At 36.5% G+C, this 21,008-nt stretch overlaps 1 protein-coding gene and 1 pseudogene across 3 annotated transcripts in view; one reads left to right on the top strand and one right to left on the bottom strand.

The window, feature by feature from the left end:
- THOC2 (THO complex subunit 2) overlaps nt 1–17,025 on the top strand; it is a 120,019-nt gene extending 102,994 nt beyond the window's left edge. For all 3 annotated transcript variants that reach the window (XM_056125641.1, XM_056125640.1, XM_056125639.1), the window contains 6 exons: nt 1,560–1,697; nt 2,029–2,098; nt 2,179–2,336; nt 4,858–4,934; nt 5,592–5,637; nt 15,056–17,025. In XM_056125641.1, coding sequence (XP_055981616.1) covers nt 1,560–1,697; nt 2,029–2,098; nt 2,179–2,336; nt 4,858–4,934; nt 5,592–5,619 — 471 coding nt within the window. In that variant the 3' untranslated portion in view covers nt 5,620–5,637; nt 15,056–17,025. The remainder of the gene's footprint in view (nt 1–1,559; nt 1,698–2,028; nt 2,099–2,178; nt 2,337–4,857; nt 4,935–5,591; nt 5,638–15,055) is intronic.
- Nucleotides 14,869–20,855, bottom strand: LOC130034164 (tyrosine-protein kinase Fer-like; annotated as a pseudogene).
- Nucleotides 20,856–21,008: the final 153 nt, after the last annotated feature.

The raw sequence follows: 21,008 nt of genomic DNA, 5'->3' as shown, positions 1-21,008 counted from the left end.
CAGAAACTATGTTTTCGTGGAAAAGTATTGTGATCAGAACCATTCTTTGAAGGTTAGAAAGAAGAAATAGAATTTGGTATATCTCTAAACTAGTTTTCTTAGTTCAAAACAGTTTTCTTAGTGCAGTACAGAAGTTAAAGTCAGGTGTGCTAAAATTAACTTCATTCTTGTGTGTGCATGTATTCATGCATGTTTATTTATAAACACAAAGTTTTTGTTGTATTTATTGGTAGAAATAAGCAACACTTGAATGAAATCTTTTGGTATTGCCATGATGTGTTATTTACTTTGTCTTACCAGTTTTGTAAGTAATATTAACATGACTACTAATGAGAGGTTAGGGTAATATACCCAGCAAGAGTACCTTTTAGACAAGTACTTTTATGACTGTTAATTTATTCTCTTGCTCTTTGCTATTTAATAAACATTTTGTCTATTTCAGTTCCTCATCAGCTTTTTAACACTGAAATTTTAAAGAATCTGCTTCTGCATTGCTATGGCAGTGTTTTTGAGCCAACTGAATTGAAAATGTTTGATGCTGTTAAAAATAATTGTTTCCTTTATTCTCAAACTGATGGTTATCATTTTTATGTATTCCTTTGACCATCAAAGGATTTCCTGGTGTACAGATTTTTGACCACAGTATTTTCATTCGTAAGGAATACCTAGGATGGTGTAGTTATGTAACAAACATTCAGTATTTCAATGTCTTAAATTTAACATAAGCTTCATAGAACAGTTATAAGTGGTGTAAGATTTAGGTATATAACATCCTTAATATTTTCTTTTATGATGGACTTCCATTTTTATGACTTACATAAGTAAGGCTATCTCTTAATTATTTAGAGTTGACATATCTGATCTTTGTTCTATTGCCTGTGAATCTTTTGGCAGAGAAAAATAGAGACCATCAGTTAATTTTTCAGTTTTTGTATTGTTTTATTATGCTCAGTTCATGGTATAGATTTCTGAGCTATATATAACTGTTGAGTTATACAGTCAATTGTGATTATTTAATAGAAATTTGAGTGCTTTTAGATGTAAAAATATGTAGCCTTTACAGTTAAAAATAATTTAGTATAACCTATACAAGGCACAAAATATTTATTAGTAAAGCTATGGCTAGGTTTTTTTCCCCTTTGGCACACCATCAACAATGGCCTATCAATAGATGCTAAATTTTTCAAAATTTCTTGGATTCTATGGATAGTAAAAGTCCAGTCATTTTTCTCAGATGGACTTTTGTATTGTTGGTAATAGGCCTTCACAATATAGAACTATGAAAGGAACTCTTCTCTTGTGAATTTACTAATGTGAGTCACAGTTGAGGCAGTAATGATATTATTGAGTTTTAATGATCCATTTTCATAAGATCAAGGATTGAAGCCTCTGCATAATTTGTTCCATGTTCTCTTATTTTACCTCTTGTAATCCAGACAGCTGACCAGTTTTGACTTTGGGTCTAACTACCTATTGTCTTTCATTAAATAAACAATCAAGCAAATAATGCCAATACTGGAAAACTAATAATCTTTAGTAATATTGCCTTAATTTAACAGCTCTACATTAATCATACTCCTCCACCACTATCCAAGAGTAAAGAGAGAGAAATGGACAAGAAAGATTTGGACAAGTCGAGGGAAAGATCCAGAGAAAGAGAGAAAAAAGATGAAAAGGACAGGAAAGAGCGAAAAAGGGTTTGTAATTTTTTTAACAACTAGTTTGGAAAGCTTTTTATCATGTACAGTAGTATGTTCTTTTAAAAATTATTAGTTTGTTTCATGGCAGCCTATAATTTAGTATTTTTTTAAAGCTGGTGCTCTCACTCTAAAGTATGCTTGAATATTTAGGATCTACAGTCTGGTAATCTCTGCCGGCTCTGCTTGTCTTTTCATTGTCATTTTGTTGTGTATATGAAACTACTCCTAAATATTCTCCTATAGTTAGTTGTTATGCCTTGTATAAAAGTAATACTTTAAACAAAAACATAAGCTCTTGATCAATGTAGTTCACAATTCTTGATTCTAGGATCACTCAAACAATGACCGCGAAGTGCCACCAGACTTAACCAAGAGACGAAAAGAGGAAAATGGAACAAGTAGGTAGATTTACTATGTTTGAAGCAAACATCAAACTGAATTGGAGAAGGATTTCATTATTCTCTTTTGTAATTTTTAGTGGGGGTTTCAAAACACAAAAGTGAAAGTCCATGTGAATCTCCTTATGCAAATGAGAAAGACAAGGAAAAAAATAAGTCAAAATCTTCAGGCAAAGAAAAAGGTGGCGATTCATTTAAATCTGAAAAGATGGATAAAATCTCCTCTGGTGGAAAAAAGGTAAAGTAAAAAATCCAAGGAATTACTTATTTTTTTCTAGTAAAAGAACCCTTTAACAATTGAGCAGATATTGAGTATTTTGTAGTCAAATACTATTTTGGGAGAGTGCAGGTTACATAGGGAATTAAGCCAGTTCAGAGCCATATTACTGGGAGAATTAATTCTTTTACCTCCAAAATTCCTTTTCTCTCCATTATATTCCCACTTCTGTTTAGTTTCAGCTTTTTCCTCCATTCTTCAGTTCTTAGACTTTAGTTTCTCTTTGTTCATCATATTAAAATATGGTTACAAATATTCTCCCTGATCATTACAGTGTCATAAACTATTGTTAACTTTTTTGTTTTTGGGCCACATGAGTTGGTGCTCAGGGCTTATTCCTGGCTCTGTGCTCATGGATCACTCCTGGCAGTGCTCAGGGGACCACATGGGGTGCCAGGAATTGAACCTGGCCAGCTGCATGCAAGGCAGATGCCCTACCTGCTGTACTATCTCTCCAGCCCCATGAAATATTGTGATTTTTAAAGCATATTTTTATAATACTTTCTCCTGATAAACACTGATGTATTTGCAAATTGTATGTGATTTTCAAATTAAATGTGGTGTGGATTCTCTTAGATACTAATGGCTGATATTAAAAATAAATGTCAAGCAACTGTCATGAAGTAAACATGTTTTCCCAATGTATAAAATGTTTACAAAAACACTATTCTGAGATACATTCACAGTATTTAACACATACTCAAAATACCTTAAAAGTTTTGGAAAAATAAGGTGAAAGTTTAAATTTTTATATGCTTTAAAAAGGAAAACTTTCGAAATACAAATTTTTAAAGTAAAATTTGTGAAACTAAAATTTGATCATTCAAAAATGTGCAATTTAGTGGTATTTAGTATTTTAACACTTTTTCAGTCATCATCATAATCATCATCATCTTCTAGTTTCAGAAAATTTTTCATCATCCTAGATAAAATCCCCGTACTCATTAAGCAGTCATTCCCCATTTTCCATTTTCCATCCCTTTAGTTCCTGACAGCTATTAATCTGCTTTCTGTCTTTATGGATTTACCAATTTTGGATAATTCGTTAAAACGGGGAATTGTCTAGTATTGTGGCCTCTTCTGACTTTCACTTAACATTATATAATATTTTTGTCTTTTGAGGCCACACCTGTCAGTGCTAAGGGGACCATGCAGTGCCAAGGTTCAAATCTGGACCTGCATGCAGAGCATGTGCTCTAGCCCTCTGAACCATCTCTTTGGCCCTGGTATTTTTAAGATTCTTCTATGGTATCATGTATCAGCACTTCATTTTTTATTATGAATAAATAATGCTCCATTGCATGAATATACCACATTTGTTTACCCATTCGTCAGTTGATGGGCATTACGTTGTTTTTTACATTTCGGCTATTGGCTATTGTAAATAGTGCTGTTATGAACATGTGTATGCTGTTAAGTATTTGCTTGAAATGTGTTTTAAATTTTTTGTGTATACCCAGGAGTTGAATTTCTAGTTTATTTGGTAATTCTATGTTTTAACTTTTTGAGGAACTGCTAAACCATTTTTTCACAGTGGATGCACAGTTTACCTTTCTTCCAGCAGCATATGAAGGGCTACCATTTTTCTACATCATTGACAATGCTTTCTGTTTCTTTTTTCTTTTGTTTTTTATTATAGCTGTCCTTGTGGGTATGAAGTGGTGTCTAATTGTGGTTTTGATTTTATATTTTCTTAATGACTAATGGTATTGTCCTTGGCCATTCATATGTCTTTGTTGGGGAAATTTATTTATATATTTTTACCTTTTTTTTCTTTTTGAGGAGGGGTGGGGTCTCCCTAGCAATCCGGGGGTGGGGGGGCACTCCAATGATACTGGCAGTTCAATGCAAGAACCTGAGGGAATGGTATTGCTTAGGCCCTTCAGTGGCCCAGGAACCCTGTTCACCCCCTCTGCCCCCCGGCAATGCTTGATTCTTGTTTGTTTTTGGGCCACACCTGGCATTGCTCAGGGATAAGACCTGGCAGAGGCCCTTCAGTGGCCCAGGAACCCTATTCACCCCCTCTGCCCCCCGGCAATGCTTGATTCTTGTTTGTTTTTGGGCCACACCTGGCATTGCTGAGGGATAACACCTGGCAGATGACTGTAAGCTCAGGGATAACACCTGGCAGAGGACCATATTTGGGGCCACGGCTTGAACCTGGGTCTGCTACATGCAAAGCAAGTGCCTTTTCTGCTGTACTATCTCTCCAACTGCAAAGACTTTTTTATATATTATAAATTGTTGATCCTTTTGGGGACGTGTGATTTGCAGTTTTCCATTTCGTAGGTTTTCTTTTTCTTTTCTTAGTTGCACGAAAGTTTTTGCTTTCCATCAAAATTTCAGTATTTTGCTTTTGTTGCTTCTGCTTTTTGTGTCATTAAGTTTTGGAAGAAAAAAGCTCTTTACTTGTGGGTAATGAAAAGGGATTTGGGACTACTTTTTGTATTTGATTCCAACAAAATTCCACCATGCTTTATAGGAGTCCAGGCATGATAAAGAAAAGTTAGAAAAGAAAGAGAAACGGGACAGTTCAGGAGGAAAGGAAGAGAAGAAACAATATCCTTTTTTAAGTTTATTATTTATTTTCCTGTACCCAAAATAAAATCCAGTGCCTTACATACAGTGCTATATTACCAGCCCTTTTGGTATTGATTTTAATCAGTGTAATGAAAAGCTTTGATAATAGTCATGTTTGAAATTACACTCTTACAATATGTGGTTAAATGCTTATTTTTATTTTATTTTGGTTTTGGGGTCACACTTGGCTGTACTCAAACTAACTCCTGGCTCTCTGCTCAGGCATCACTCCTGGTGGTGCTCAGGAAAACATATGTTGTGTCAGGGAACGAACCTAGGTCAGCTCTATGCAAGGCAAGCACCTGGCTTGCTGTATTATCTCTCCTGCCTAAATACTTATTTGGAAATTTGGAAATGGGAGACTTGATGTCTGTTTTTTTTAACATCTGTGATGACAGGTTAGTTTATGACACAAAAGACTGTATTAAGAAAGAAAACAGAGTCCCTTGAGCTGAGTGTATGAGAAATAGAAGGCAAGTTGAAGCAGCAAGTGAGCAGAGCTCGTAGAATTTGAGGCCACCTGGTGGTCATAGCCAATAACTTCTCTGAACTGTTGGATTGTTCTGAGAGATAAGACACCATTCTGGTTTTTTTTTTTTTTCCTATAAAGTTATTCTCCCTTAATTTGCCATCCACTCATAAGTCTTCGGACAAGCACAGATAATGAAGACTTAAAATCAAGGTGAGTGCTCTTTCACCTCCCTTTCATTTAAAGACACATGAAATGAGGTCAGATAATGTTCAATAAACTATTAGTTTTGTAACATACAACTAGAATTTTTACATAAATATAATACCCAGGCATTTTGATATAGATTCAAAACCAGGTTCACAGTTCTCTTTAAGGTGTTTTTCAGTTTTTGCCAAATTGCTGCATGCTTTTATAAGTATGAAGATTTATATTTTTATAAAAACTACATTGGCTTTCTTTGCATCATTTTTAGTACCAAGATATATTTAAAAACATTGAGTCTCTCCACCACTCATTTCCATCTTTTCTGGATAATTATCTTTTTTAAAGAACGTTCCCACATAGTCTTGCAGGTTGTGGTGGCTAGCTGCATTTTAAACTGAAACTCAAGAATACAGAGATATTAGCTGACGGAACCAATAAGCAAAAGTTCTTCTTAGTCTAGTTTTTTTATTCTTTTTGCCTTTTCATATAGGCATGTTATGCAGAAAATTTAGTTTTAAGCTTTTGTGCCTTTTTTCCCCTACCACTGTCTATGCTTTACAAAACAAAAAATAAGATCTCTGCTTTTAGGTTTGGAATTTAAAATATGCAACTTCGTCATATTATACCATGTGAGATAGTTATTATGTCAGAATACGATGTGTCTTGGGCTGGAGTGATAGCACAGCGGTAGGGCGTTTGCCTTGTGCGCAGCCAGGCCCGGCCGAGCCGGGTTTGATTCCTCCGCCCCTCTTGGAGAGCCTGGCAAGCTACCGAAAGTATTCAATATGCCAAACACAGTAACAAGAAGTCTCACAATGGAGACGTTACTGGGCCCGCTCGAGCAAATCTATGAACAACGGGAGGACAGCTGTCAGCTGTCATGAAGTGTCTTAACAATCAAATTATATATCCTTGATGGATAGTGAGTGGGTTTAGAACCCAGTATAGTCTATTTTGAGTACTAAGAACATGATCTGAATAGTTAGTTGGGTGATACCTTAGGATTACTGAAGTATGCAGAATTATTTGCCCGCTTCTTTCTCTAGGGCTGGAGTGATAGAACAGCGGGTAGGGCGTTTGCTTTGCATGCGGCCAACCCAAGTTCGATTCCTCTACCCCTCTCGGAGAGCCTGGCAAGCTACCAAGAGTATCCTGCCCACATGGCAGAGCCTGGCAAGCTCCCTGTAGTGTATTTGATATTCCAAAATCAGTAACAAGTCTGGGGCTGGAGTGATAGCACTGCGGGTAGGGCATTTGCCTTGCATTGGGTCCAACCTGGGTTCGATTCCCAGCATCCCATATGGTCCCCCGAGCATGGCCAGGAGTAATTCCTGAGTGCATGAACCAGGAGTAACCCCTGTGCATCGCTGGGTGTGGCCCAAAAAGCAAAAAAACAAAGACAGTAACAAGTCTCACAATGGAGACATTACTGGTACCTGCTCGAGTAAATCAATGATCAATGAGAGGACAGTGACAGTGCTACAGTACTTCTTTCTCTAGTCTCTTCTTGCCTTTTTGCTGTCATTAAGTTATCCTTAATGATAATCCTGTAAACTTGTCTGTCCTTTTCCTCCCTTAGTAGCATTTGCTGTATCTAATCTTTTGTGCAGATAACCAAGATAACCAAGGCTATTTACCCTTATTTAAATTAAGGAGAAGAAATACCTGAGGTGTCTTTCTGTGTAAGAGTATAAGCTTTAGGGTATGGATTTGATCATACTTAATTTGGTTAAAAAGTGTTTTGAGGTTGCCTAGTAGATAACTATCTGATATTTTTTCTGCATACTTGTTCTGTGTCTGTTATCTAAGTAGTGTAGAGTCTGGTAAATAGAGTTACTCAGACCATTGAGAATATAGTAGATTTGGGAGGGGGGAGTTAGGGCCATAACCTGCTGTGCTCAGGGATTTGTCCTTGATTCATGCTCAGTAATAACTCCTGGCAGTGCTCAGGGAACCATATGTGGTGCTTGGGTGTCTGGTTCAGGTTGGCTACATGCAAGGCAAATGCCCTACTGTTGTACTACCTCTCTAGCCCATAGTATACTTTTATATTAGGAATATTGTAAGTGAAATTTTCATGCCAGTTCTTTAATTCTAGTTATTATAAACTTAGTACACGTTTTCAGTTCTTTACCCAAATCTTTATTTTGTTTTGGCTTTTTACTTGAATTCTTCTTACTTTGCCATGTGGTTTTATTAAACGAAACAGAATGCTACCTTTAATATCTTCAGTTGGGATGACTCAAGGATTGTTACTGACAATTATGTGATTTTACGTATTTTTTCTTTTCTTTACTCAGTTCCTACATATTATTCCTTGGTATGTGAAGGTTATGCTATAGAACCTCATCCATATTCAACTAGCTTTTGCCTCTTTCTAATCTCTCAAAGGCATGAAAAGTCTGGGCAGGGCGCTAGGTTGGTGTGGTCTTATAACTAAACACCTTACTTTAGATATCCTTTGAACATATATTTAGCTTGCTGTTCTCTGTGTTCAAGTGCTTGTTGAAACCTATGTACTAGACCTTCAATTTTACAAGGCTCTAGTTGATTTTTTTTTTTGCTATTTTAGCTGCCTTTTTGTGTTAGCTATATTCTAGGATAAGTTAGATCTTACTGTTCTTTTACAGATCTCAACATTTTTGAATGGCACCGTTTACCTTTAAATTACTTAAAATATGCTGCTCCTTCCTCTTTCCCTTTTATATTATTTGGCATTTTACAGAAAAGGGAGTTACTACATAATGTCACATTTTCCTAATTCAGAGTGGCCTGCCCTGCGCCCAGCCCACACCTCCAGGCCTGGAGAGGCCAGCCATCACAGCCTGGGGTGGGGGTGGGGCGAGTGGTGCTCCAGGCTAACAAGGGTGGAACTTGGGGGTATAGGATGCTTGAGATTGGACCCCTGTCAGCCGCTTGTAGGTTCAGGGTATATAGTATATATTTTTATTTTATTTATTTGTTTTTCCCTCTCGGAGAGCCCGACAAGCTACCGAGAGTATCCCTCCCTCATGGCAAAGCCTGGCAAGCTCCACATGGCGTATTCGATATGCCAAAAACAGTAACAACAATAGCAACAAGTTTCACAATGGAGACATAACTGGTGCCCGCTCGAGCAAATCGATGAACAATGGGAGGACAGTGCTACAGTACAGTAACTCTAAGATTCAGTTTTGATTTCTGGAAGGAACTGTTGAGAGGGGTAAATTAAAAAGTGACATTGACTTATAAATACCATTCTGACTTTAGAAATATTAAAATGATCACATTAGGGTTAAGAAAATACAGTATATAAATTCGACCCATGTTGAAAGAAAGACTGCATTTTAACGTGTTTTATTTTCTTTTTCTGTCTCATAACTTTTAATAAAGTAAAAACCTTTCTGCCTGTTCTCTGTCTGTTGAATGTTATTGCTAAAATTCTTGCCTAAGCTCATAATTTCCTTGATTTAGTCTCTTGAACAGTACTAGTTAGCTTCTTTGCTTTTAACCTTCCCCACTAATTTATTAAAAATTTACTCCTGGAACTATCCTTTAATTTATTATTTATAATTTGATATGTGTTGCCCTTTGTATTGAATGTTGGCTTTGAATAATTTGTTTTAGATTAGGTTTTAAATTTATTATAATTTGACTTTAAAAATCTTTGTTTTGGTGTTATGGTTTACAATACTTTTAATGATGATTTCATGCATACATCATTGCAATACCATACCAGAATTACGCATTTCCCTCTACCAAGATCTCTGGTTAGTTCTCCCCTTCTGTGCCCCGCTCCCTGACTCTAAGCTCAGTTCTGTGGACCAGCTCTCCAGTTAATGTTGTCTTTGGACATATATTGCTCCCAGACTGTCCTTAAATTTCATATATGAGAGAGATCATTTTCTATATATCCCCTTTCTTCTGACTTACTTCACCCAGCATGATACTCTCTAGCAACAAATTACATCATTTTTTCTTTCTTATATAGTATTCCATCAGATATCCATACACACCTTTATATTTTTGGCTTTTACTTTGTCTTTATTTTCCCCCCTTTTTAATTGAATTGCCGTGAGATGCACAATTGCAGAGTTGTTCGTGATTTGGTTTCAGTCATACAATGTTCCAACACTGGTCCTTTAACCATTGTACATTTCCAACACCAGTGTCCCCAGTTTCTAGTTTCCCTCCAACCTTCACCCCTGCAGGCTGCCTCTTTAGCAGACATCTCTCCTCTCCCTGCCCTCCCTCTCCTCTCCCCCCCCCCACCTTTTAGGTTAGTAATACAGATACTGAAAGCTCATTATGTCTCTTTACCTCGTTTCAGCATTCAGTTTGTGTCCAGTGTTCATTTCAAAACTATCATACCACAACATTTGGTTGTTCTCCATATTTTAGCTATTGTACTAAGCTCGACAATAAATATAGATACGTATATATAATATTATTGTGCTTTCAGAGTCAATTCTAAGAAGTGGTATTGTGGGGGTACTATGGCAGTTCATATGTTTTTGAGAAATCTCTATATTGCTTTTCATAGAAGTTGAACCAGATGAATTCCCACCAACAGTGAGAGTACCATTCTAACCACATCCCCACCAACTCTGATTCTTGGCAGAAGTTTTTAATGTATGTCATTCTGACTGGTGTGAGATGGCATCTCATTTTTTAAGTGAAGCAAATTATTTTTATTCAAAGAAATTTACATAGAGAAATACGAGGGAGAGAGAGATACATGCTCAAGAGAGAACATGGGCTTCTCCAGAGAGGGAAACACATATCTCATTATTGTTTTGATTTGCATTTCCCTAATGATAAGTGAAGATAAACAGTTTTCATGGACTTTCATATGTCTTTTTTTTGGGGGGGGGGTGTCTGTTCAGCTCCACTTGGGGGTTTTTTGTTTTGTTTTTGATGTTGAGCTTTGTGAGTGCCTTACATATCTTGGGTATTAGCCTTTTATCTGATATAGTATATGCAAATATTTTCTCCTATTTAGTTGGGTGCTTTATTTATTTTTGCTTTTTGGGTCATACCCAGCGATGCACAAGGGCTACTCCTGGTTCATGCACTCAGGAATTACTCCTGGCCGTGCTCTGGGAACCATATGGGATGGTGGGAATCACACCCGGGTTGGGCCGCATGCAAGGCAAATGCCCTACCCACTGTTCCAGCCCCAGGGTGCCTTTATTTTAACTTGAGTTTCTTTCGTTGTACAGAAGCTTTTTAATTTAATATAGTCCATTTGCTTATTTTTGGTATTTTTGGTCTTTGGCTCTAGTCATCTTGTTGAAGACACTCCAGAGGTTCATATCCTGCAGAATTCTGCTTATGTTTTCTTCAATATATTTTATGGATTCTGGAGCGATAGCACAGTGGGTAGGGCATTCGCCTTACAAGCGGCCAACATGGCCGACCCGAGTTCGATTCCTCCGCCCCTCTCGGAGAGCCCGGCAAGCTACCGAGAGTATTCGATATGCCAGACACAGTAACAACAAAGTCTCCAATGGAGACGTTACTGGGCCCGCTCGAGCAAATCGACGATCAACGGGAGGGCCTTTATGGTCTAATTTCAAGGTTTCTTTAATCCAGTTTGAATTTACTTACATGAATGGCATGAGATGTGGTTCCTATTTCAGTTTTTACATCTGGTTCTCCATGTTTTATAGCACTATTTGTTGAAGAACTTGAAGAACTTTCTTTGCTCCACTTTGTGTGTGTGTGTGTGTGTGTGTGTGTGTGTGTATTTCCTTTGTCATAGTTTAAATTCCCATAAATCTGGAGTTTAACTGAGGACTCCCAGTTCTGTTCCATTGGTGTCTCAATTCTGTTTCATTGTTAACTATATTCCAGTATCATACTGTTTTGATTATTATAGCTTTGTTGTACAATTCAAAGTTGAGACACAGTACTTTTCATCTTTTTTTCCTCTTAGAGTTGCTTTAGCTATTTTGGGAAGTTTTATGGTTCCATATAAATTTTAGGAGAGTTTGTTTCATTTTTTTGTCATTGGAATTTACTGAGTAGTGCAATAAATCTGTATAATGCTTTGTAGTTCAACTAACTTTTAAGGTTCCTTTTAGAACTAAGATTCTGTGCTAAAACTGAGACTTGGTTCAGGCTTTGAGAAGATCAGTCTTCTTAGACTTTGATTTCAAACAACATTATTAATGAGCTCTTTTCTTTCCGTCTATATCAATAATACAGAGTATTTCTATTCTAATCCTTCTCTCCAAAAAAACCTGATAAGATTGTCTCTGAACTTCAATCTTGAAGGTATACTCTAACTTAGACTAAATGTTATAAATTCTCAAGCCTTGCACAGAATCTACCTTGTTAAGATGTGCTTTCTTGGCCTCATAGAATATTTTTTATTAACAATTGGTTATCATTAAAAATCAGAAATTCACTACCCATTTCTGGCAAAGCCAGAATTGACATTTCTGGTAACATATCTTGAGTTTTATGTGGCAATAGTGAGCTAGAACTGTCTAGGTGCAATATTCCTTAAGTAGAGAGTAGGTCTGTTTTTGTTAGCCTTAGTTTGTTTATTCTTAGCTCACTTTACATTAACCTGTACCAACAGACAATTTTTAAAATTACTTTTCTGAGCCGTTTGTCTTTAGTACGTACTTGGAAACATCTCCCAGGTGCTCAAAGATTTATTTCAGTAATGTGTTGCCGTGATGAGGTTTACTTTTAGATCCTGGACATATTTAGTGGAGTAGAAAGAGTTACTGGAGCGATAGCACAGCAGGTAGGGCATTTGCCTTGCATGTGGCCGACCCAGGTTTGATTCCTCTGTCTCTCTCTCAGAGCCCAGCAAGCTACCAAGCGTATACCTCCCACATGGCAGAGCCTGGCAAGCTCCCCATGGCGTATTCTATATGCCAAAAACAGTAACTAGTCTCACAATGGAGACGTTACTGGTGCCCGCTCTAGCAAATCAATGAACAAAAGGAGGACAGTGACAGTGACAGAAAGAGTTTAAGTTCCTTTTTTAATGTTTTTGAGCCACACATGGATTTGCCCAGGGATCACTCCCGACATGGCTCAGGGTGCCCATATATGGGGTGCTGGGGATTGAACCTGGGTCATTTGTGTGCAAGGCAAATGCCCTACCTATTTACTACTCATATGTTTAAGTATTTTTCCCAGTAATTTCACCCTGTGTGTGTTTATTTGATAGGCTTAGCACCAGGGCTTGTCTGCAGAGTCCTAATCATTGATTCCTATGTATATATGAGTATGTTATACATCTCTCTCCTTAGCTTGTGATTTTGTTGAAGGCAGTAATTGCATCCCTTCCTTCTACTCAAACAACTATGAATTTGTTTTAATTCTACTAGAAAGGCTATTATGGAAGGGTTGTTTCTTTTTTGGGGGGGGGGCGTGGAAGCATACCCTGCAGTATTTAGGGCTTAATCCTGGTGCTCTGCACTCAGAAATTAGTTCTGACTGTGCTTGGGGGATCATATGGGTTGCTGGGGATCAAACCCCAGGTAGGCCACATGCAAGGCAAGCACACTATCTGCTATACTCTCGCTCCAGCCCCTATTATGTAACTATTGATAATTCCAAGTATTATCTCTTGGAATAGAGAAAGCATTGACCTTACTATCTTTTCTATTAAAAGGTTTGATTATACTATGTGTTTAATAAATTCCTTTGTTACAACGTGTTTATTGATAGTAACATTATTCTATAATTTTTATCTGCATTAAGTGATTTTAAAACGTCCAAAATTTTTTTTTCTTTTTGGGTCACACCCAGCGATGCACAGGGGTTACTCCTGGCTCTGTATTCAGGAGTCACTCCTGGCAGTGCTCGGGGGACCATATGGGATGCTGGGAATTGAACCTGGGTTGGCTGTATGCAAGGCAAGCACCCTACCCGCTGTGCTATCGCTCCAGCCCATATTTTTAAATATAGTAAATAATTTAGTAAAGTGGAATTAGAATGATTTTTCCTTTGTATTTCTTTTTACAACGTCTTCCTCATAAATAATTGTTTGACTGTTTAACAGTCAACCTCATTCTACATGGGTGGTTATGGCAGGCGGGTGTGTTGGTGGTAGGGGTGATTGTGTGTGTGTGTGTGTGTGTGTGTGTGTAGGGGTAGCTGAGAGGGTGGGAGGACAGAAAGAGAACACTGAGTTCATGACATCCTAACATCTTCAGGCATTGTCAAAATAAAGGGAACTAAATTCTGGAATGCCTCTACTGATGTAAAGATACTTAACCAAGATAATCTATTGTTAATTTGGTGATTTATAATTTTTAATTTCTTGTAGGAAAGGTTTGGTCATCAGTATGGTATTTTATTAGGGATTTATGAACTACTGTTTAATTCTTATGACCTTCATGGTGAACTGACATAAAATTTTGGTATGTATTCAGAAAGGCATACCTCTGTTAACAAGGCAGTTTTCACCTTCTCTACTTTGATCACCAGTCTTACCTGTCCTTCAGACCACCGTGTTTTTTCAAACTTGTGTCTTGTCACAGTTTTCTATAAAATAACATATAAAATATGCTGTCACAGAGAGGTTGATCTTTGAGGGCTTTTCATACATAGTTTTCGAATTTCCTTACAAATTAGGAGGGCATAATGGAGCAGAATTGACAGTGATACCAATACAGCTGGGTTCTTTTTCTGGCAAGAAAAAAGAAGGGGAAAAAACGAAGACATATAGATAATTCCCAATAGAAAGTGAATGTAATCTTGTTTAAATGAGAGGTAGAAGTCCACCTTTGTTGACCTTTCATGTCCTGCAAACTTGTTATTGTCATTGTACTTTATAGATTCAATAGAGTAGGTATCTAGGGCAGAAGAAAGCCAACTCTGAACCAAACTGAAGGATTTTTAAAAAAAAAATACCTGAGAAACATCAGTCCTAGTTGTGAAAAAGGATCTGTAAGCCTTTATATTTAGAGCCAATTATTTACAGTGGTTAAAGTGGCATGCACAATTTTTAAAAAGTAAAAAAGTACATTTTTTGTTGGTGGGCCATATCTGGTGGTGTTCAGGGCTTACTCCTGGCTCTGTTCTCAGGGATTACTTCCTGGCCATGCTTGGGACCATATGTGGTTCCAGGGATCAAATAGGATTGACTGCAAAATAGCACATATTCTTTAAAAGTAAAATATTTGAAAAAATGTTCTGGCTATCACTGTATATTTTGATTGTTAATGATGAGAAATTACTACTCTGTTGAAAGATTCCTAAACACTTAAGTTTCACACAGTTTCATCACTATGTGACTTTACTCTTGGTGTTAGCTAGCTCCTTCTGAAGTTCATTGAACTTGGGGGTGGTTTTCAGTTTGTGATTCAACACTTCAGCATTATTTTATTTTATAAGTACACTCGACACTGCTGAGAGACTGACATCCACTGTCCTCTTTCCACTTGCTCTTGTGCTTGCTGATTTCTCATTCCAGGGTATGGACAGATCCCTAAGCTGAAGGTCCCTCAGAGGAGGATGTCAAAGCTCCATGCGTCACTCTAAGAACGATATCTCCCATAATTAAGAGCTTCTGGTGCTGTCCATTTAATGGGAATCTGCTTTAAGTCAGAAGATGAATATACACCACCATCCTCTTGACGAGACATTCCAAAGTCATGATTTTCAGAACATTATTTTCACCTCCAGGCAGTTTCTTGCAGCAAGGCCCTTGTGTGTACAATTTTTGCTCAAGATACGCCATCCAGAAGCAGCATCTAATGAAAATTTCATTGTTTTTAGTTCATCCTTCTTTACGAGAAAAGGAGAGGAAATTGCTTCTTGGAACCAGTTCCTTAATGATGTAGATAGGCTGTATTTGTGTTTGAACTCTTATAAGTTTGACAATATTGGTATGATTGAATTGTTTAAGGATTTTTAGCTTCTTGTAAAAATTTTAATTTCAATTCCTAGGAAAGATCACCTTTGCCAGTTTTAACGGCAACAGAAGTTTTATCCTTTGATGGCTCTTAAATAATATCGTCAAAATTTCCTTTCCCAGCAGTTTTCCTGATGTGAAGTCTTCATGATTGAGAACCCATTCCTTAATTCTGTTTATGGATATACTGGTACTATGATGATCTCTATTGGAACATAAACTTTTTTTTTCTATTTAAAAAAGGGATAAAATTTACGCACAAAATTTGCCATTTTAAATTTTTTTTTTGTATATTATGCTGTATACTCATCACCACAGTCTGATTCCAGAAAATTTTATCACTCAAAAGAGATTCCACAGCAATTAGCAGTTATTCCCAATTCACTATTTCCCAGCTCCTGGAAATAAGTAATGTATTTTCTGTCTACGAATTTGCCTGTTTTGGACATTTCATAATAATGGAATCATGCAATATGTGATATTTAGTGTCTGACTTCTTTAACATCATGTTTTCAAGATTCATCCATGTTATAGCATGTATCAGGACTTTCTTTTTATAACTGAATAATACTCCATTGTATGACTGTGTACCACGTTTTGTTTATCCATTCATTAGTGATGGAAGGAACTTTCAGGTATTGAAATTGTAAGTTCAACATTAGTGTGCCCACAGTTAAAATTGGTAATGTCAAGATTATCAATGGTGTGTGTGAACAGAATGTTATATAGAAAAGATATGTAAATTATTTGTCGGCATTTCATGAAAGTGTGATTTTCTAAGGCCCTTGTAGCTTTGATTTTATGAAATACGTGAATGTAGTATTTTCATCAATAAAGTTTAATGCATTAAGCATTAGTTTAAAATTTGAGAACAATGTTAGGCAGATAAACTTATTTGCCACATGTTGTAATGATTATGTTTTGAAATTATTTCAATATGCAGTATTTGAAAAATGTCAATACATAAAGGAAAGGAAATAAGTATAATTAAGTCAATATATTTTTAAAGCAATTTTTATAATTTAGCAGACATTACATCTTAATATGTCACTATTAAAACTGCATCCTTATGAAAAAATGTGATGTCATTTTTCTTTGTTGATCCTGTAAAATCAGTCTTCTCATTGCTATGTGTTGTTTCCTTTAGACAAATAATTGCTTCCCCCTGTGAAATGTTTTGCTGACTTTTCTTTCATCCTCTATGACCCTTTTCATTCCTTCTCTCCTTTCTCATAATATATTCATTTTAAAAACATCATTTTTGTCCATTTTAAAGTTTTAAGAATGGGCATTAAAGAATACATAAACATATCTCTAGTACTTAATTTAAGCCTTATCGACAGAGCTCATTGCTTTTTCTTTCTCATTTTTTTCTTCTCTTTCCTTCCTGTTCATGGTTTTCCCTCTTCCCTCCCTTTTTTCTTCCTTCTCTCTCATGTTCCACCTTTTTTCCTTCACTACTCCCTTTTTACTGCCTCTCTTCCACCTTTCCTCATTTCTTCCTTATCTATCAATATAATCACTTTGTTTCTTTCAGGTGAGATTGGAATGAAAATGCTCATCTGTGACAAGGAAGTTTTCCTGAGTAGATTTCAACGAATTATGAATGAAGAGTCCATTTGCATCTTCTTAAATTATTCAGTTTTCTGCTTTTGCTCCATGCTGAAAACTTTAAAAATCTTGAGTTGTGCATTACTGTATTTTAAATTGTGCTTAGTTTTTTCATGTTTATTTTCAGTAAATGGCTGAAAGTGTTAATTATTCTATATTTTTAGCACAATGTGCTGCTTATAGTTATCCAACAAGCAAATAAGGTTACATGTATACATAATTTCATTTAGGTTAACTAAATATTGCCTGGGTTTAGTTTTTGTTATCCCCAAATCTGAAGTGCTTCCTTTTTTGGTTTGAAAATAATTAATGAACATTTTCAATTTACCTCATTAAAAATTCACTTTCAATTTATTATTTGGCTTGTTTCAGTGTTCATCACTAAAAAGTGGGAACAGTGTGTCTTATGGAATGCTTAGAAATCATTTATATACTAGTACATATACAGCATTACAAATTATTTTAAAAAGAAAAAGGTACCAGCACTCTCTTATCCCTTGCCCTTTTTTTCTTGTAATTGTTAGACAAATGGGGGTTGGTGGTGTCAAATGTTAATTGTGTTTTAATCCTACAGCAACAATGCTTTGTATTGCTAAACTTTCATCTGGAAAAGTTTCACAGTGACATTTTTAAAAGAAAATTTTTTTATCTACTGAATTCTACTGGTGTAACCTTCTTCTAAATAAACAGTAGTTTTCTCAATGATTGTATATCATTGTGTATATGTTATTTATTAAAATTAATTTAGAAATAGTTCAGTTAGATTTATCATTTGAAAAATTAAGACAACAAGAGTTATAAAATTATTCATAATAGTTTCAGGCATACGGTATTACAACACCAATCTCATCACCAGTTTGACTTTCCCTCCTCCAACACCCTCAGTTTCTCTCCTTCCCCTGAGTCCTGCCCTTTAACAGGCACTTAACTAAATTATTTTATACTGCTTACTACAAGAAAATTTAAAAGGAATGGCAAATGGAATGATCAGAAAATCAATAAAAGTCAATTTGTGATTGATTGCTATACAATTTTAATTTCTATTAGTAGATTAAAATCATTTGATACATTATAACGCCTACTTTCACTTACCTAAGTTTTCACCTCTGGGTATCAAATACTTTGTATTAACTTTTATACTTGGGTCTCATTATGGCAATAATCATGGCTTCCCTGTCATTAATAAAAGTTTAATTCACTAATATATTTTGGAGTTTACATGAAATAAAGCATACAACTGTAAAATTTAGTGAGAATTTATAAAGGAAGAGGATTTAAAAAATTTAAAAGAGAAAATGTGATTAGGTCTATTAAAGCACAAAGTGTTTCAGGCTGGAGAAATAGCTCATATTTGAAATATTTGAAATAGCTATTTCAAATAGAAATAACGTTGCATGCAGTCAACCTGAGTTTGACCACTAGTACTACAAATGGTCTATGAGCCCACCAGGAGTGATTCTAAGCTCAGATCCAGGATTCAGCCCCGAGAATTGTCTGTGTGGCCCAAAAATCAGATGGGGGGGGAACGTGTTTTATCCTAAGAAGGGGAATTTTTTTTTAATTGAATCACTTTAAAATGGAACTTTACAAAGCTATTTATGATTAGGTTACAGTCATAGAGTGTTCCAACACCCATCCCTCCATCAGTGTACATTTCCCAGCACCGGCATAATTTCCCTCCCATCACCATCCCTCACTCCCCAGCCTGCCTCTGTGGCAGGCACTTTACTTCTCTCTCCCTCTCCCAATTTCCTTTTTCTCCCTTTCCTTTTGGGCATTGTGGTTTGCAATGCAGATACTGAAAGGTTATCAGGAATATTGCTTTACCTGTTTTGAACACTCAGTTCTTGTTCAGTGTGATCATTTCCAGATATTATTGTCATGTCATACTAGTCCCTTCTCTATCTTACCTACTCTCCGCCCCACACACCTTTGTGGTTAATTCCAACCATTGACCAGTCCTAGCCCCTTTTTCCCCTGGCTGTGGATATTAGTCTTTGTATATGGGCTGGAGCAATAGCGGAGTGGGTAGGGCATTTGCCTTGCACATGGCTGACCCGGGTTCAATTCCTCACCACCCTTGGAGAGCCCGGCAAGCTACCCGTGACATATTTGATATGCCAAAAACAGTAACAAGTAACAGTAACAAGTAACAATGGAGACATTACTGGTGCCCGCTCGAGCAAATTGATGAACAATGGGAGGACAGTGCTACATATATATACATAGACAATTGGTTTTATATTTAAAAAATAGAAACTGCCTAAGTGATAATGCAGATAAGATTGCAATAATGGTCTCAATATAAAAAAGTGATAGACATAGAACTATCACTGAGATGTGAATTCCATTATTGAAAATGTATTAAGTTCTTTAGCAAGCGAGGAGTAAATATACATTCTTACATAGAACACGAGCACCGTGAGTGACTCATACTTAATGCCACATGCTGAGAAGCTTGACCTGTTCTTTCAAGACGCTTCTTTAATGCTTCATATTAAGCTGGTTTCAAAGCTATGAATTCCCTAAGCTGTTGCTTGTCCTTGTCCCTGAAACTTTGTATCATTCCTTTAAATCTGAATGATAATCTAGCTGGATGAATGATCTTGATTTGATGTTCATTTCATCAAATTTTTGTTTGATAGTCCTCTGTTCTCTTCTGGCTTGGAGAGTCTGTTCTACTTTGAATCTTAAAAGACTTTCTTTTTAATGTAAATTCCTTACTAATCTTTCTCTCTCAGTGGGGGATTTGTAATTTTGAGTAAAATGTATCATGGAATTTTCCTAGTTGAGTTTCTTTGCTGGGACCCTTTGGGCCTCTTGAACCTTGATACCTATAACCCTCAGTTCTAGGAGATTCCACCTCTGTGATTTCTCAAGTTATTGTCTCATCAAATTTTCCTTCCTGTTCTTCAGGGACTGATGATTCTTACATTGTTCTGAACTCATCCCATAATTTCATGGTGTGCTGTTCATTTCTTTTTAGACTTTACGCCATCTTCTCTTGTTTGCTTGAGATCTCTTCCATCTCATCCTTGAACTCCTTGATCTTTTGCTTGGCTGCTGTTACTGTGTTCAGAACTTCTATTGAGTTTCTTTTTAATGTGCCTACCATGTTCTTCATTTCTGTAGTTTTCTCATTTCAGCATTTGACCTTTTTTTCTGCACTGCTGGCTTTTCTGACACCTGTGCCATCGTTTCTTTGAGCTCATTAAACGTCCTCACAATAGTGTCACTAAAGTCATGGCCCAAGGATTTACTGAGCTGGCTCTGCTAGTTAAAACACTCTGGTGGAGGGATGGGTATTTGATCATTGTATAATTGAAACTCAAGCACAAAATTTGTAAGTCTACAACTGTACCTCATGGTGTCTCACTAATAAAACTTTTTAAAAAAACCCACTCTGTTCTTGTCTTCGCTCAGTGAACTTGTGGGCATGTTCCTGTCCTCCCCATTGTGTTGGCGGTGCGCCTCCTGTGCTTTGTGGAATTTGGAGAAACTGTCATGGTTGTGTGGTTTAGTAGCTGTGGAGTTGGACCTATTGGACCTGTTTGGGTATTGAGTGCAGAGGTTCAGAACCTGTGGAACTGTGCCCATTCATATGGTAGAGTCCGGATTGTGGAGGCTGTTGACGCTTCTCATTTCTTAGTCCATGGGCTACATGGTTTTCAAATGATGTTTCATATAATAAGAAAAATTCCATTTGCTTACCTCTGCACTTAGGGTATTTACCGTGGTCTGAAGACATGCTTAGCGCATGTTATTTCCCAATAACATATTTACACTGGTTATTGGGAAATGAAACAATAAGACCTATGCATATCAAAAATTTATTTTAGAAAATGATAAGGCTTAAAATGATTGAGGAATGCTGACATTTTATAGTTGTCAAGGGGATGTA

This window comes from Sorex fumeus, unplaced genomic scaffold (genome assembly GCF_029834395.1).
Source record: "Sorex fumeus unplaced genomic scaffold, SorFum_2.1 ptg000058l, whole genome shotgun sequence".
Lineage (NCBI taxonomy): Eukaryota > Metazoa > Chordata > Mammalia > Eulipotyphla > Soricidae > Sorex > Sorex fumeus.
The sequence above is the reverse complement of the archived record's forward strand: the minus strand, read 5'-3'. Positions and strand labels throughout refer to the sequence as shown.